Here is an 18,372-nt window from a genome sequence, read left to right on the forward strand (position 1 = left end):
CTAACCCGGCGTGCAACCGCTGCGGCTTCCGCGCAGGTAGGGAAGGGTGGCGGTGGGTCGCGCCAGACGCCGTGAGGGGCGAGGGAGCTGGAGCCCGGGTCGGGGCTGTGTTTGGAGAGGCAGCCTCGGCCCGGGACAGAGGCAGAGTTGTCTGATGAGCTGGACGTGCACGTCCGGCACGACGAGGCGGGAGCGTCCCCAGCCCCGCGGAGGAGGGAGGGCGGGGAGCCGAGCCAGGGGCGCTGTCACTTCAGCACCAGGAAGTAGGTGGTCCAGCCCGCCAGCAGCAGCGCCCCGATAAGCACCGTGTAGCTGAGCAGCACGAAGGCCAGCAGCTCCCGCAGCAGCTGCAGCACGTGGATGGTGGCCGAGGCCGGCATCGCTCTGCGCCAGAGGCCGAGGACCTGCGGGGCGGGGGCAGCAGGCGGGCCCTGAGCGCGCCCGGAGGACACCCCCACGCCGGCCTCCAGGGCACTGCCCTCGGCCCCGTGGATACCTGGCCACGGGAGGTCTTGGCCGCCACTGACTAGACCAAGGGAACCCGACGACTTGCGGGCTTTCTCCGGAACCACCATCGGGACGCCCTCCTTGCTTTGAAACCTAAAAGTTCTCCGCACTCTTCAGTCTGGATCCGGGCTTGGAAGAGCAGCCCGACCACTCCGAGCCCTGGCTGCTGCCTGCCACTTCACCCCCCCCTCCTCCTCCCACAGCCTCCTGCATTTTTAATGTGAGTGGAGTGCTGCTAATGAGCTGGCGGGGCACAGCCTGCTCTTCCCACCACCCGAGCTGCAGCCTCAGGGGATAAGATGGAAGACCCTCTGGAGACAGCAGGTCCTCCTGGCAACACCCCCCCCATTGCAATTCATCTGCCCCCCACCCCGGCTCTGTTAATGCAGTTTAAGGATCTTTGCTGTGTGAACCCTCAGGCTCACCACCCTACCCTTCTGGCCAGCCAGGACAGCAGATCAGCTAAGCGGCAGGCATCTATTTACTGCAGGGCTCTTCTTCCTCATAGTCCGCTTCTTTATCTGTCCCACCCCAGCTCGCTTCACTGAACAACCAGCAAAACTCTCCGGTGGACACTGCTCTGCCCAACAATTTCACCTCGGAGTCAGCCCCTAACTTCCCTCTCTCCCCATTTCACTCACTCAGCAAAGTTTCCACGGTTCCACCGCCACAGCAGCTCCGAGGCTCCCCTCTGGTCTGGTGTCCAAAGACAGTCTTGTGTGCACTCCAGCAATCTCAGCAGAGCTGAGGGATTTTCAGGCAGCTGCTGCACTCAACCATTAGGTGTGGTCTGGAGACCAATCACAATCTCCACGTGGTCCCTGAGCTGTCAGGGAGCTGAACACAGGCCAGGCGGGGGCCCTGGCAACCCTGCCCATCCTGTGCTTGGGTCACCGCTCCAGCCCACAAGGCTCCAGGGTTGCCAGCAAAACTCCAGAATAAGCAAGCGGTACAGTAATCGGGGTATTCTATGCTCCTCGTCCTGTTTTTCTAAACACTGCAGGTAGGATATTAATTCAAATCATTTTCCAGCAAATTCATGTTGAAAACAGCCCCGTCCTACTCATGAGTCTCAAGACTAGAAAAGCAACCATACGAATAACATTTCACTTATGACTGCCCAACTAAAGTAAAATCGATCTTAAAAAACCTTCAAGTATAGGGTGCGGGCAGTGGCAGAGCAGGTTAGGCGTATATGGTGCAAAGCATAAGGAAGGACCAGCGTAAGAATCCCTGTTCGAGCCCCCAGCTCCCCACCTGCAGGAGGTCACTTCACAGGCGGTGAAGCAGGTCTGCAGGTGTCTTATCTTTCTCTCCCCTTCTTTGTCTTCCCCTCCTCTCTCCATTTCTCTCTGTCCTATCCAACGACGACATCAATGGCAACAAGGGCAACAAAATGGGAAAAATGGCCTCCAGGAGCAGTGGATGGTAGTGCAGGCACTGAGCCCCAGCAATAACCCTGGAGGCAAAAAAAAAAAAGTTAAAGTTCCTGAATACTTTAATTTACAGAATTTAGCAGTTTGCTGATTCAGTATATAGGTACTGTCTGAGTGTAGCCACTTCCAATCTCAGCTCCAAATATGAAGCCAAAAAGGTTCAAGATTTCAGCAGCAAAGAGCAGATCTAAAGAATAGATGTAATAGTGAAGGAAAAGAAAGCACAAACTTTATGCTACTGATTTTTTTTTTTTTTTTTTGGTAGTAGTTGGTAAAGACTGTTTCGTGACCTTTTAAAAAGCAGGCAGTGTGGACATCAATCCTTTTCTCAACATCATCATCTAGAAGCAAATGGATCCTTAATTGGATCAGGCTCTCATTATCAAATCAGTGCCCTGGCCGCAGCCTGGCTAAAAACAGGAGCAGAACATTATCAAGCTGCCCAGGAAGCCAGTAAGTAGTAATTGCTCCCCCAGAGAATTGATCGTCTACAGGGCTTCTAAGCCACAGGAAAGAATGGCTGGGGTGGGGTGGGGGGCAGGGGCAGTAGCTTAATAGTTATACAGAAGACTTTGTGCCTACAGCTCTGAAGCCCTAGGTTCAGTCTACTGTATCACTTTAAGCCAGAGCGGAGCATACTCTGGCAAAAATAAATTTTTGAGTATCTTATTTTGGATAGAGACAGGAATTGAAAGAGAAGAGGGGAGATAGGGAGAGAGAGATCTGCAGCACTGCTTCACCAACTGCAAAGCTTCCCCCTATGAAGGTAGGGACTGGGGGCTGAACCCAGGTCCTTAAGCCTTATAAGATGTGCTCTCTCCTACCAGGTATCCCACCACCCAACCCCCTTAAAGATTTATTCCCTTTTGTTGCCCTTGTTTTATTATTTTAATTGTTATTGTTATCATTGTTGGGTAGGACAGAGAAATGGAGAGAGGAGGGGAAGACAGGGGGAGAGAAAGACACCTGAAGACCTGCTTCACTTGTGAAGTGACACCCCTGCAGGTGGGGAGCCAGGGGCTCGAACTGGGATCCTTACGCTGGTCCTTGTGCTTTACACCACCTGTGCTTAACCCACTGCACTACCGCCCGACTCCCTAAAGACTTTTTTTTTAAATATTTTTTATTTTATTTATTCCCTTTTGTTGCCCTTGTTTTATTGTTGTAGTTATTATTGTTGTTGTCGTCGTTGTTGGATAGGACAGAGAGAAATGGAGAGAGGAGGGGAAGACAGGAGGAGAGAAAGACACCTGCAGACCTGCTTCACCGCCTGTGAAGCGACTCCCCTGCAGGTGGGGAGCCGGGGTTCGAACCGGGATCCTTATGCCGGTCCTTGTGCTTTGCGCCACCTGCGCTTAACCCGCTGCGCTACAGCCCGACTCCCCCTAAAGACTTTTTTAAAGCAAAGTATGGCTGAAATTTTATAGCCTCTTTCCACACCAAAGTAATGGGAAAGAGTGAAAATAGGCCTGCTTCTATTCCCTTTAACTCACATCCTCCAAAGGGATGTCCAAAGCAGTAACGTGTCCTAGTCTTTGGAGCCTCCAGTTTGGGATATTTTATAGCAGTGGAGTAACTGAAGCTAAGAAACATGTGGCTTGAAGTTCACACGTGCCATTTAGGAATAAGAGAATCAGAAATTTACTCCTGGCTGACAAAAGACACCTATTTTTTTTCTGGTATGCACTAAACCATATGAGTGAATGTAATCACATCATCTCTAGAATTTAATTCACAATATGTGATGTCTGCATCTTTCCAGCTTTACCTCAGTCCCTGTTAGCTCAAGATAATTTTTAAAAATTAGTTCTTGAATTAAACTTTCCTGAATACACTTCTTCCTTGTGACAGACCAGTCTTTAACACACAGCTGAAAACAAGAGACAGACCAGCATGGCATGATTAGTCATAATTCATTTTCAGTAAGAGCAGAGCTAGAAAGGAGAACTCACATGGAGAGCTTCCTTTCCCAGTTATTTTATAATCCTCCTGTTAACCTTTACTCTCTTGCTCCACAGTTAAATAGAATTCAAATACTTATTTCAATGTTGGCTAAAACCCACAAGTGTACAACATGACACAAACAGTGCCTATGTAGACTTCTTTAGCTATGTAGTTCTTTTTAAGGGATTGCCGGTGTAGCAGAACTGTCTACTTTTTTCTGCATAAATTTTAAAGACATTTTCAATGAAACGAATCCAATTACAAAGAAGACTAAGGCAAGTATAAACCTATGGGACTACATCAAATTAAAAAGCTTCTTCACAGCAAAAGAAACCACTACCCAAATCAAGAGACCCCTCACAGAATGGGAGAAGATCTTTACATGCCATACATCAGATAAGAGTTTAATAACCAACATATATAAAGAGCTTGCAAGACTCAACAACAAGACAACAAATAACCCCATCCAAAAATGGGGGGAGGACATGGACAGAATATTCACCACAGAAGAGATCCAAAAGGCCGAGAAACACATGAAAAAGTGCTCCAAGTCTCTGATTGTCAGAGAAATGCAAATCAAGACAACAATGAGATATCACTTCACTCCTGTAAGAATGTCACACATCAGAAAAGGTAACAGCAGCAAATGCTGGAGAGGGTGTGGGGTCAAAGGAACCTTCCTGCACTGCTGGTGGGAATGTCAATTGGTCCAACCTCTATGGAGAACAGTTTGGAGAACTCTCAGAAGGCTAGAAATGGACCTACCCTATGACCCTGCGATTCCCCTCCTGGGGATATATCCTAAGGAACCCAAAACAGCCATCCAAAAAGATCTGTGTACACATATGTTCTTGGGAGCACAATTTGTAATAGCCAAAACCTAGAAGCAACCCAGGTGTCCAACAACAGATGAGTGGCTGAGCAAGTTGTGGTATATATACACAATGGAATACTACTCAGCTGTAAAAAATGGTGACTTCACCGTTTTCAGCTGATCTTGGATGGACCTTGAAAAAATCATGTTGAGTGAAATAAGTCAGAAACAGAAGGATGAATACGGGATGATCTCACTCTCAGGCCGAAGTTGAAAAACAAGATTAGAAAAGAAAACACAAGTCGAACCTGAAATGGAATTGGAGTATTACACCAAAGTAAAAGACTCTGGGGTGGGTGGGTGGGTGGGGAGAATACAGGTCCATGAAAAATGATGAATGAAATAGTGAGGGTTGTATTGTTAAATGGGAATCTGGGGAATGTTATGCATGTAAAAAAAAAAAAAGAAGTAGAAACGCAAAGCAGAAATTGAGTTTGGAGTATGGCACCAAAGTAAGAAAGCAGAAGTACACTAGAGTTTGCAGTGAGTACCTCCCTAATACTTCCTCTCCACTTTTCCAAGCTTTGGGTCCATGATTGCTCAACAATTTGTTTGGCTTTGTATGTTAACTGTCTTTTCAGTCACCAGGTTCCAGGTGTCATCAGGATGCCGGCCAGACTTCCCTGGATTGAAGACCCCACCAATGTGTCCTGGAGCTCAGCTTCCCCAGAGACCCACCCTACTAGGGAAAGAGAGAGGCAGACTGGGAGTATGGACCGACCAGTCAACGCCCATGTTCAGCGGGGAAGCAATTACAGAAGCCAGACCTTCTACCTTCTGCAACCCACAATGACCCTGGGTCCATGCTCCAAGAGGGATAGAGAATGGGAAAGCTATCAGGGGAGGGGGTGGGATATGGAGATTGGGCGGTGGGAATTGTGTGGGGTTGTACCCCTCCTACCCTATGGTTTTGTTAATTAATCCTTTCTTAAATAAAAAAGAAAAAAAAAAAGATAAAAAAAAAAAACAAGTGGTGAAGTAGGTCTGCAAGTGTCAATCTTTTTCTCCCCTTCTCTGTCTTCCCTCCTCTCTCCATTTCTCTCTGTCCTATCCAACAACGATGACAATAATAACTACAACAATAAAACAAGGGCAACAAAAGTGAATAAAATAAATATTAAAAAAATAGAAGTGGACATATATAATTTATAAAAAAAAAAAAATTTAAGAACTGTCTACTCAATTAGACAAAAGTCCAGACATGATGTAAACAATCCACCCTCTCCAAGAATAAATGTACCATTCACATATCCCTTCTCAGAGCATACTCCTTGGAAACAAAGACTGCTTCAAGTATTAAATGAACTTACACAAAGGCGTAATATATATAATTATCTGCTTTCTATTTGCATACAAATGAAGCAATTGATATTTGTAAGTCTCCTCCTGAATGCATTTTTAGGAGCTGACCTAACCATGCTCTATGTAAGCAAGTATAGAGTCAGGAGTGAATGCAGATACATGAGACACAACTAAGTATCTGTTCCTAAGATAAAAAGCCCAGCCAAGGAGACCTGACTGGACTTGAATTGAATCCCATGAGCCAAGACTGCTGAGGGATAACGTAGATTTCATTCTCTAAGACAGTTAAGGCTGACAATGGTTGGTCCTTCTAGAATAAACGAATCTTCCTGGGATAAATATTTGAAAAAGGCTTTTCTCAAACAGGAATAGTTTAAGGCATTTCTAAATATTGAAAGTCAAAGTCAAATCAATTCCAGGAGGAGAAAAACATACATATTATTTCCACCTTTATTCTAAGAATTTAAAAAATAAATTTTCTTGTGATTCAATGCATGTAATGTGCTAAGCGAATTCCACTAGTGAAAAAAGATGTGGAACCGTCTATGATTAGTAATTAACAGTCGAAATCACCCCAGAGAAGGGATGCTGACTTGGTCCCTTCTCGATGAGTTTGCTGGAGGCTGAGCCTCCTAAAGGAAGAGCAGCAGCTGTGGCTGCCAGATTCAAGGTAACTGCTGAGCTGCACCAGAGAAGGCTGAGGTCACTAGGCCAGGGAATGAAACAGAAGAGACTGGGGATTATGGCCACAGACTGCCAGAAAGGAACAGAGGCAGTTACCTGGGAGATGGAGTTGCAAGATGCTGAAAATGCAAGTCACAGTGGAGTCAGCTGGATGATGGCAGGGAGAGAACTGAACCTCAGAGTCCTCTACCACTGAAATCCCTTGGGAGTTAACACAGGTGGTAGGAAAGTATCTTTGAATGGTTACATTCTCAGAAAGCTGCTCCCTGGTTACAACCATCCTAACATCCTCAGTGTAAAGTCCTTGTGGGGAGGGCAGGCGGTGGCATACCTGGTTAAGTGCAAGGACTCAGGTTCAAGCCCCTGGCCCCCACCTGCAGGGAAAAAGCTTCATGAGTGGTGAAGCAGGGCTGCAAGTGTCTCTATCTCCCTTCACCTCTCACTTTCTGTCTCTATCCAAATATATATATATACACACACACACACACACACACACACACACACACACACACACATTCCTTGGTAAGGATGGGACTCACTGATTTAACTCATCAGATCATAAACTGTGTTTTAAGAAACTCACTTAAACCTCTTACTTTATAGCAGCAGAGGAATCAAAACTTGTTTTGAATTTTTTAATTTATATTTTTATTGGATAGAGACAGCTAGAAATTCAGAGGGGACAGGATGATTGAGAGGGACAGACACCTGCAGCTCTGATTCACCACTTATAAAGCTTTCCCTCTGCAGGAGGGGACCAGGGGCTCGAACCTGGGTCCTTGCGCACTGTAACATGTGCGCTCAACCAGGTGCACCACCACCCAGTCCCAAAACATGTCTTAAGGAACCACCATTTGCTGTAATGATCAGATAAGATTGAGACTGGTGACACTAAATACCAAGTACCGTATCTACAGGAAAAAGAAACCTCTGGGCCGGGGATGGAGATCAGTGGTGCAGTTCAACCCCCAGCAATCTTAGCTCAATGATACACAGATCTTACCCCCCCACACACACTAGCCTACTGCCTTATGCATGACAAGTCTAAAGGCAACACAGTCACTAGTAGCAGTGGGAGCTTCCACTTTCTCACTTTTACTTAGTCCCTACTTATTTTAAGAACTGCCCCCACTTGGGTGCCATACAGATCCCACTCCCTGTAGGACGTATCCAGCAGTCTCTAGTGAAAATCTTGAACTTACAAGATTAAAAACTTGTGTTTCTTTCATCTGGGCAGGTTCTCTTCTATTTAATAAAGAACACAAAAGGAGAACCAGAGAGGAGAAAACAGTATAATTTAAGGAACTGAACCAAAAGTAAATTCTGCATTCTTCTGTCACTCTTCTCTGGGGTTTCACTTCTTCAAAAGGGCAGTATATTCTGCAGTTCATTTGTTAAGTCTACTTCAAACGCCCTAAAAAGGTCTTTCCATCAGCGACTCTATCCAGCTGTCCCCATTCATTAGTTTAGTGGTAGCAATCACGTACTCTGTACCTCCATCTTCCAACTGGGATAGAAAACGCAGGGCAGCAATTTCAGCAAAGGTCACGCCCCCAAGGAAAAATATCAGCGTCACTCGGTTTTCTCCTGGTTGACCTAAAATGTAGACATTTTAGAATTAAGAATTACTAAATGCTTTTTCTTCTTGCCTCTTAAAAAAAGTGCATCACTTAAAAGGAAAAGTCAAATGTGTCTCAGTACAGACAGTTCACCTGGAACTTGGGGTTGTGATTTTGACCTCAATGTTTTTTTTCTAATTCTTGGGATTTCCAGAGTTTGAAAGCTGCTAATCTCCAGGGACTTGGGGCTCAAGTGCTTACAATATACATCAGCAACTAACAAAAGGATACTGGACTGAGTTCTAGTCCTTTAAAAAGCTGCTGCAAAGTCCATGAAAACCACACTAATGGTGTACAAGGACCTGGAGCCAATGGCTGAGAACCTACGTTTCTTTTGCAGCCCCGTGGGCAGTGGCTGCCGTTCTTCAAAGTGGGGCCCTGGGAGGATGCGCAGAACTTCCTCGATGCTCCGCCAACCGGGCCTGGAGAGCAGCTGGGCCAGCCGCACACTGAGAGGGGCATAACCACTGTACACGTAGGATATGTCCGTGGGATTCTGTTAACAGAATTAGAGGGGGTTGGGGAAACCAGTAGACACAGAGGCACCAAACTGTGGCCTTTTGGATAATTTAAAATTACCGGATTTGGCTTTGAAGCCAGAAACACAAAGACCCCTCCCCCCAACCTCTTTTAATCCTCCCCAGCTGGGCTCTATTCTCAGCATCTCCATCTTCACACTCCATATTAAAGGAACCACCCCAAGCATGTAGGTGCTGAAGATGAAGAATTGTTACTTGAATTGGCAAGAAGCTTCCTGAAGGGTAACTTGGCATTCTCTAACGGAGTAACACTGTGCCTAACCTCTAACGTAGTGATTCTACTTTTAGGCATTTCTCCTGGGCCCACACTCCAGGGGAGAACTGTCCAAGTACAAACATATGAAATGCAACACAGTAAGTGAAGCAGGCCCCTTTGCTGCCCTTTCATCTTCCACAGTTACTCCTCCTGAGCCCCAGTTCAAAAATTCCATATAGTAGGATCTTCTGAGATGGAAAAGGAGAAATCACAGTCTTCGTATTTTTTTACTGCAACCAGAATTAACACTGAGGCTCAGTGCCTGCACTGATGAAGCCACTACTCTTGGTGGCCATTTTCTTTTCTTTCTGTTGTTTATAGACAACAGAGAGAAATTGGGAGGGGTGGGGGAGCTAGGGAGGAATAAAGAGAAACACTTGCTTCACTGCTTGTTAAGCTTCCTGCCCCTGCGGTGGGGATAGGGGGCTTGAACCTGGGTTCTTGAGCATGGTAACGTGTGTGCTCTATAGGGTGCACCACTGCCCAGTCCCTGATAAATCATATTTTTTAAAACTTTATTACTGTAAATTATCATTGTTCAATCATTGCTCATATTTGTTTAATTTATAAATTCAACTTTACTACAGGTATGTACATGTAGAAAAAACATGGTATAGATTCTGTTCAGTATTAGCTACAGTCTCAGGCATCCAATGGGGGGTGTCTTAAAAATCTTAAAATGTGGGAGTCGGGCGATAGCGCAGCGGGTTAAACTCACATGGCGCGAAGTGCAAGGACCGGTGTAAGGATCCCAGTTTGAGGCCCTAGCTCCCCACCTGCAGGGGAGTCGCTTCACAGGCGGTGAAGCAGGTCTGCAGGTGTCTGTCTTTATCTCCCCCTCTCTGTCTTCCCCTCCTCTCTCCATTTCTCTCTGTCCTAACAATGATGACATCAATAATAGCAACAATAACTACAGCAACAATAAAAAAAAGGGAAGATAAACATAAAAAAAGAAATAAAAAAAATTCTTAAAATGTATTCCATGTGGATAAGAGGAAACACTATAATGCAGATGGATAGATGAATGTGTGAGTGACAGAAAATAACTGAGGAGCTTTTCCATTTATCTTTTTCTTTTGGTGGCAGAGCTTTATGTCTGCATAATTCCACAATATCCAGCAAACTCCCCCCCCCCCTTGTAAATTTTAAATAGACACATAGGAGAGCCAGAGAAAGGAGGAGAAACACTACAGAAACACTGTTCATGAAGCTTCCCCTTGGTCTGTCTATGGCACTCCTATGTGGTGCTGGGAAACTGAACCTGGGCCCATGTGCATGGCAAAGTGTATATGCTCTGAATCATATATATGTGTTTGTTTATTATTATTACTAGAAAAATTACTTAGAGAGAACACACACAATAAAGCATCACTCTTAGACACGGGATGCTAAAGATCAAACTTAGGACAACATGCTTGAGAAGCTGACGCTTCTATACCAGCTGACCTACTACACCAGCTCTCAGAACCTTTTGCCTTGGTTTTAGGTGATGTCAGGGCTGTAACCTAGGGCCTCGAGCACACAAGGGATGTGTTCTACCACTGAACCACCTGCCTGGCTCTCTATCAACAGAAATTTGTTAAAATACTTAACTTTAAAAAAACTAAAAGATTAAATCTATTAAATCAAAATAAGATATATCTGCAAACCACTATGTAGCTATAAAGAATAACTGGAAAGAAAGCAGCAAACCATAGCAGAATTCTCAAGATTCAGTGAGATGGAGTGAGTAGGGCTGGAGGGAGGCAGTGAGGACAGCCAAACTAATGTATTTTTGACATTTTTACAACAAATAATAATACAAACAATGTATTTTTACAATTTTTTACAACACTGAAATTAAGTATTCCCACAAGGAGGAAATAACCAAATCTTGCAACTGATAGAAAAGACTGTTTAATTACAAGCTTTTCTTGCAAGACAGAGTCAAAGTATTTTATGAAAAATAAAAAATAAAAAGGAATGAAGCAAGCTTGAAATAAACACCATAATGTTCCCTACTTTGGAGAACAATGATATAGAATGCAGACTATAAAAACAAGTATGGAAGAGCAGGTGTGGTAGAGTCAGGTGAGTGCAGGTGTTACCATGTGCAAGGACCAGGGTTCTAATCTTCAGTCCCCACCTGCAGGGGGGAAGCTTCATGAGCAGTCAACAATGCTGCACGTGTCTTTCTCTAACCCCCCCATTTTCTTTGTTCTGTAAAATAAAATAAAAGAAGGGGAAAAATAGCCACTGGGAGCAGTGGTTTTGTAGTACAGCCAACAAACCAAGGGACGCCCCTGCAGGTAGGGAGCCGGGGGCTCGAACCGGGATCCTTACGCTGGTCCTTTGCACCATGTGCACTTAACCTGCTGTGCTACCACTGACTCCCTTTTCTTTTATTATTATTATTTTTTTTTACCAGAGCAGTTTAGCTCTGGCTTATGATGGTGAGGGGATTGAACCTGGGGCTTTGGAGTCTCAGGTATGAGCTGACTTATTTTTGTACTGGCTGCTACTGCTGTGTTGGATCTTTCCAGATCCTCTCTGTCCTTCTCCCTGCAGCCCTATGTCCTGGAGGCAGACCTGTAAGCTCCATGCCAATAGCTCCCACACTGTGGTTGGGTTTGGACAAAAGGGGGTGCCAGACAGACCCAAGGAGTAGGCAGCAATGCAAGCTCAGGGTTTTTATTGCCCAGATTCCCTCTCAGTTACGCAGGTGGAAGATGACTGTGTTCTTTGACCAGAGGCCTCTCTGCACAGGTTCCGAAGCTTTTCACATTATACTCTGCTTCCAAACACCCTGTGGGGAATAGCCTGCAGACCCTCTGTGGGTCTGCCTGACAAAACTCAGGGATGCAGTGTTTTTTCAACAATTGCAGAAAAGTGTCTGAGAAGCTCAGACAGCAAATGTTATTATTTTAAATCATCAGTCAGTAAACTGAGCTGGTGTGGACAGACTGTCTCACCTGTTCGTTCACGTCATCCATCCAGAGGCGTAAGGTTTTCCGGATAGTTGGATAGTTGTTCCTGCCCCCTGTCTGTGGCCTTAGCAGGCCAGCCTTCTCCAGATTGTGCAAGGTGAGTATATGTTCGTAACCGTAAGTCTGCCGGAGAACACATGTCAGATCAGATACATGTGCAAAAAGAGCAATCTGGGGGTGAGGAGATGGTTAAGTAGGTAGAGTTCATACTTACCAAGTCTGAGGTCCTGAGTTTGAAACCTGGGCCTCAAAGGTAGTAAAGGACCTCATACTTGTTAAGTTTGTTGCTTTACCCACTTGCTCAATGGAAATTAATTCTTATTATGTAATAATAATATTAAATAAACACAACAGACAGTGTTCACTCAATAGCAAGGAAAAGCCTCTAGAAAAAAATTAAAGACAGAGCAAAAGCAAATATATATTTTTCAGAATGTTTTTTTTCTTTATGATTTAATTTCGTTAGTAATTTAAATATAAACTGACTGGGGGGCCAGGCAGCGGTGCATCCTGTTGAATGCATGTTATAATACACAAGGACCTGGGTTCAAGCCCCTGGTCCACACATGTAGTGGGGATGCTTCAAGAGCAGTGTAGCAAAGCACTGCTATTTGCTTTGTAAAGTTGTCCAGAGAGAATGACTCTGGGTAGGTGGTTTTTATTTGATATTTAGTTTATTCAAGTTACACGTTTAGGAATGTAGTTTTTGTAGGGCTTTACATTCAACTTGTGATTCTATCTACACATTAATATTTTGCAATAAAAGTATTTTGATATGTATGCCAATAATGTCTAATAAATTAATAAGTTTAGCAGACCGAGTTTCCCTAAATGATCGACCCCATTTACAAACCTAATTAATTTTTCAATCTATTAAATATCTTTGTTAAAAAAAAAAAAAAAGAGCAGGGCGGGGGTAGATAGCATAATGGTTATGCAAAGAGACTCTCATGCCTGAGCTTCCAAAGTCCCAGGTTCAATCCCGCCACCACCATAAGCCACAGCTGCGCAATGCTCTGGTGTTTCTCTCTGTGTCTTTCTCTCTCTGCATCTCTCTCAAAAATTAAAATAAATAAATTACTTTAAAAAAACAACAAATTAAAAAAAAAAGAGCAGTGAAGCAGTATTACAGGTGTCTCAATTCTTCTCTATCTCCTTCTCCCCTCTCAATTTCTCTCTGTTTGGTCAAGTAAAAATAAAGAAAAATAATTTTTTAAAGGAAAAAAAAATGGGAGTAGGGCGGTAGCACAGCGGATTAAGCGCAGATGGCCCACAGTGCAAAGATTCGTGTAAGGATGCCAGTTCGAGCCCCCCACTCCCCACCTGCAGGGGAGTTGCTTCACAGGCAGTGAAGCAGGTCTGCAGGTATCTTTCTTTCTCTCCCTCTCTCTGTCTTCCCCTCCTCTCTCCATTTCTCTCTGTCCTATCCAACAACAACGGCATCAATAACAACAACAATAAACATAAATAAATAAATAAATAAAGGGAAAAAATGGCTGCCAGGAGAAGTAAATAAAATTAAACACACACACACACACACACACACACTATGGGTTGGGTGATTGATCACCTGGTAGAGTACACACATTGACATGTAAGAGGATCCAGGTTCAAGCTCCCAGTCACCAAAGGAACCCCTGCACAGGGAACCTTCATGAGCAGGAGAGTGGTACTTCAGGATCTCTCCTCTCTCTGTTTCTCTCTCTATCCCTATCCCTGTCTCTAATGCTCTAAAGAAAAAAAAAATGACCACTGGGAATAGCAGAACTATAAAGACACAAAGCCCAAGCAATAAGTCTGGTGGCAAAAAAATAAATAATTTTTTAAAATAATATTGTACTGACCTGGAGAATTTCTCTTTTGTAGTAATCCAGCACTTTCTGTTTGAGTCCACTATTGCAAACAGATTGGAGGCAAACTAGTCTTAACACCTTGATGAGTGGATGTTTTTGGGCAATACAATCCTCTATGTAACTGTTGACCTAGAAACAAAATGTTAAATATGAAATTACATAATGCATCTGCTCTTCTGGGGGCTTAAAGAACCAGACAGCTACAGTTATCTTTCCGAGTCAAATAGAGGAGATGTACAGGAGACTGACTGGTTCTATTTTCACCTTCCCCAAGCCTTCTGCAGAATAGCTTGAGGCCCTGCCACCCCCACCACTCTCACACTCAAGCAAGTCAAATCCTGTCTGGACACATTGGGCTCTTGGGACAAGGAGACGCCACCTAAGAGGTTGCTGAATGCTTGAGACCTGTGCGACTGAGTCTCAGTGATAGGAGTGATTTTTTTTTCCCCTTTGGGGTAAAGACCTTGACCTATTATAGCCCTTAAAGGTCTCTGACTTCAGAGCTGGGTCTCATCTCTCTGAGGGTTATAGAAAGTATTTTGTGTGATGTTCAGCATCTGTTAGTTGAAAACATCTACATTTTCACAACTCGAAAACTATTTAGGCAAGGGGAGCTGGGTGGTGGTGCACCTGGTTAGGCGCACACACTACAGTGTGCAAGGACCTGGGTTCAAGCCCCTGGTCCACACCTGAGGAAAAGCTTTATCACGAGTGAAGCAGGGCTGCAGGTGTCTGTCTCTTTCCCTCTCTTTATCTTTCCCTCTCTTTATCTTCCCCTCCCCTCTCATTTTCTGTCTTTACCCAATAATAAATTAAAAGATTTTTTTTAAAAGCCAAAATGGGATTCTTTTAAAAAAAAAGTATTTAGGCAAGGCACAGGAACCAAAGCAAAAAGAAGAAGGAAAAAAGAAAGACATCAAATTAACTATAATCTTGTATTTGCTACATTGTCAATTATGTGTTAAAGCAGTTTTAATTTACATACCTTGCAATGTATGTTCACATACCTTATCGGTGTCTATTCCAGACATAAACTCCTGCTCCACTGTTAATTTATCAAAGAAATCTTCAGAAGCTAAAATGGAATTAGTATATTTGCAACTTAGAAATTAAGTAATGTTCATTTATTTTATTTTTTATATTTATTTATTTGTTCCCTTTTATTTCCCTTGTTGTGGGGAGCTGGGGATCGAACCGGGACCCTTATGCCGGTCCTTGTGCTTTGCGCCACCTGCGCTTAACCCGCTGTGCTACTGCCCGACTCCTCATTTATTTTATTTTTTTATACTTATTTATTTGTCTCCAGGGTTATGGCTAGAGCTTGGTGCCTCCACTACAAATCCACTGCTCCTGGAGACTATCTTTTCCCTTTTGTTGCCCTTGTTATTTTATCGTTTTTTTTTTTTTTTTTTTTAATTTACCAGAGCACTGATCAGCTCTGGCTTATGGTAGTGCAGGGGATTGAACCTAGGACTGGAGCCTCAGGCATGAGAGTCTCTTTGCATAATGTTATTATTGTTGTTATTGCTGTCACTGTTGGTGGCTAGGACAGAGAGAAATTGAGAGAGAATGGGAAGATAGAGAGGGGGAGAGATACCTTAATGTTTGCTTAGCCTAATGCGCTACCGCCCACCCACCCCCTTATTTTTTTCTTGTCATTGCTGGGGCTTCAGGACATTCAGCCAACTTTATCAGACAGCAAGAGAGAGAGGGACACAGGGAAAGACACCACAGCACTGAAGCTCCCCTGCTCCAGTGCAGTGGGGCTTGGCCACTAACCAGGGTTATGAATGAGCAAGACAAAGCAGGTATTCCTAGGTGAGCTACCTTGCTGGCCCTGTTAATTCATTTGAGTGGCACATTTTTATATACTGAGTATTAACACATAATAAGACATGCAAAAAAGAAAAGCAAGCAAGCAAAATGTTCAAACCACCACCTGAAAATAACTTTTTTTCTTTTCTTTTTTTTTTTTTTAAGATTTTATTTATTTGTTAATGAGAAAGATAGGAGGAGAAAGAAAGAACCAGACATCACTCTGGCACATGTGCTGCCGGGGACTGAACTCAGGACCTCATGCTTGAGAGCCCAAAGCTTTATCACTCCGCCACCTCCCGGACCACTCTTTTTCTTTTCTTTCTTTCTTTTTTTTTTCTTTGCTGGGAGTTTTACAGTTGATAGTAAATACACTGGTTTGTACATGCATGAAAAGAACTTTCTAAGAAACATGAAAAATACTACAAGCCATGGTCCGAGAGGTGGCATTAGTGGATAAAGCACTGGATTCTCAAGCATGAGGTACTGAGTTCAATCCCCAGCAGCACATGGACCACAGCGATGTTTGGTTCCCTCTCCCTCTCTCTCCCTCATTCTCTCTCCTTTTATCTTCATGAATAAATAAAATCTTTAAAGAAAAAAAGAAAACACTACAAGCCTGCAATTCTCAATTACATCAGGCTGTAGCTGATAACTGTACCCTTTGCTATTCTTAGGACTAAGAGGGAATAAGCTTCAGGAGTTGGCAAAATAGCTCACTTGGATAGTGTGCTGCTTTACTCTGTGCGTGGCCCAGGTTAGAGCCTGGTCACCACCAAACTGAAGGAAGCTTCAGATCTGTGGTCTCTCCCTCTCTCTGCCTGTCTTTATTTAACAACAACAACAAAAGACTTTTGCCTCAAGATCAAAGGAAATTTCTTAAGATTATTTCAGTTCCTTTATCAGATTCAATCCCATTTTAATTGATTTTTACTATCAACACGAAAACAAAGATCTAGTTTTTCAGTGCTGTATTTCACATTGAGATTCAAAGGGTGCCAATCAACTGTGTACTATTTACAGCCTATGTTTTTTTAATTAATTAATTTATTTATTTATTCCCTTTTGTTGCCCTTACAGACTATGTTTTAATGTGAAAACTTGTCTTTGGTTTAATATTTATCTGTGAAGATGTTAACACACATCTTTCAAAATATCCAAGGAAGTAATTTGCATAAAGTCTTCAAGGGAAAAACAAAAATAGAAAAATCTCCTTGTCCTACGGACGGAAGGAAGGAAGGAGAGGGAAAAAAAATTTGGCTTCCAGGAGTGGTAGAGTCATTATGTAGGCACCAACCCTCAATTATAGACCTGGTGTCAAAAAAAAAAAAAAAAAAACACCACTCACTTAAACATAAAAAGAATAGATTACAGTCAGCTCATCGACAAAAATGCATATAATATAAATGAAAGTGATACACTGTGGTCTGGGAGGTGGCACAGTGGATAACGAAAGCACTGGATTCTCAACCATGAGGTCCTGAGTTCAATCCCTGGCAGTACATGTACCAGAGTTATATCTGGTTCTTTCTCTCTATGTCTTTCTCATAAATAAATAAATTCTTTAAAAAAAAAAAAAGAAAGAAAAATCTCCTTGTCCTAATTAAATAATCAACTAATGGGAAAAAAATAAAACCTGATTAAAATAATTAACCATGTAGTCCAGGAGGTAATACAGTGATAAAGCTTTGGACTCTCAAGCATGAGGTCCTGAGTTCGATCCCCGGCAGCACATGTGCCAGAGTGATGTCTGGTTCTTTCTCTCTCCTCCTAGCTTTGTCATAAATAAATAAAATCTTTAAAAATAATAATTAACCATACCATATTATGGTAAAAAAAAAAAACTTATAGAAGAATCTTTTTTTCTCTTACTGACACTTTAAGCATTTCATTAGATAAGTTCATTGTTTTATAGTAAAAAGAAATTATTTTGACATAGATGCAACATCCTTACCTATGAGCAGCAGCATACACTTAGTCAATAGTGAGAATAAGGGCTGGGGTGGCCCCGTAGGCGGCACAGTGGATAAAGCGTTGGATTCTCAAGCATGAGGTCCTGAGTTCAATCCATGGCAGCACATGTATCAGAGTGATGTCTGGTTCTTTCTCTCTTTGTTTTTTCTTTTCTTTAATATTTATTTATTCCCTTTAATTGCCCTTGTTGTTTTATTGTTATAGTTGTTGTTGTCGTCATTGTTGGATAGGACAGAGAAATGAAGAGAGGAGGGGAAGACAGAGACAGAAAGAGAAAGATAGACACCTGCAGACCTGCTTCACTGCTTGTGAAGCGACTCCCCTGCAGGTGGGGAGTCGGGGGGCTTCAACCGGATCCTTACGCTGGATCTTGTGCTTTGTGCCACGTGCACTTAACCTGCTCTTTTTTTTTTTTACCAGAGCATTTGTTAGCTCTGGCTTATGGTGATACGAGGAGCTGAACCTAGGACTTCACAGTGGTTCTTTCTCTCTCTCTCCTCTATTTCTCATCAATCAATAAAGAAAGTCTTAAAAAGAGAGAGAGAGAAGAGAATAAGGGCTGCAAAGAGATTCTCATGCCTGAGGCCGCAAAGGTCCCACATT

At 43.3% G+C, this 18,372-nt stretch overlaps 3 protein-coding genes across 6 annotated transcripts in view; 1 reads left to right on the forward strand and 2 right to left on the reverse strand.

Annotated features, from left to right (window-relative positions):
- The window catches only part of BCL7A (BAF chromatin remodeling complex subunit BCL7A), a 236,299-nt gene that overhangs the window by 210,298 nt on the left and 7,629 nt on the right, over window positions 1-18,372 (forward strand). The window lies entirely within an intron of this gene.
- On the reverse strand, window positions 43-1,586 carry LOC132539090 (uncharacterized). Its single transcript, XM_060193170.1, has 2 exons — window positions 1,149-1,586; window positions 43-404 (listed from the first exon to the last, which is right to left on the reverse strand). Exon 2 carries the CDS (start codon window positions 378-380, stop codon window positions 246-248), a length of 135 nt encoding a protein of 44 aa, XP_060049153.1. The 5' UTR covers window positions 381-404; window positions 1,149-1,586; the 3' UTR covers window positions 43-245.
- The window catches only part of VPS33A (VPS33A core subunit of CORVET and HOPS complexes), a 38,668-nt gene continuing 28,321 nt past the window's right edge, over window positions 8,026-18,372 (reverse strand). For 2 of the 4 annotated variants that reach the window (XM_060193148.1, XM_060193151.1), the window contains exons 9-13: window positions 14,988-15,055; window positions 13,972-14,109; window positions 12,113-12,250; window positions 8,694-8,862; window positions 8,026-8,343 (exon numbers count right to left, since the gene is read on the reverse strand). In XM_060193148.1, the coding sequence (XP_060049131.1) occupies window positions 8,162-8,343; window positions 8,694-8,862; window positions 12,113-12,250; window positions 13,972-14,109; window positions 14,988-15,055 (695 nt within the window). In that variant the 3' untranslated portion in view covers window positions 8,026-8,161. The remainder of the gene's footprint in view (window positions 8,344-8,693; window positions 8,863-12,112; window positions 12,251-13,971; window positions 14,110-14,987; window positions 15,056-18,372) is intronic. The other 2 variants (XM_060193149.1, XM_060193150.1) reach the window with 2 other exon arrangements.

The sequence above is a fragment of the Erinaceus europaeus genome, chromosome 6 (assembly GCF_950295315.1).
Source record: "Erinaceus europaeus chromosome 6, mEriEur2.1, whole genome shotgun sequence".
Taxonomy (NCBI): Eukaryota; Metazoa; Chordata; class Mammalia; order Eulipotyphla; family Erinaceidae; genus Erinaceus; species Erinaceus europaeus.

Bases quoted from the DNA above. Each gene is read 5' to 3' on its own strand.
- LOC132539090 (XM_060193170.1), bottom strand. From the start codon at position 380: ATGCCGGCCTCGGCCACCATCCACGTGCTGCAGCTGCTGCGGGAGCTG.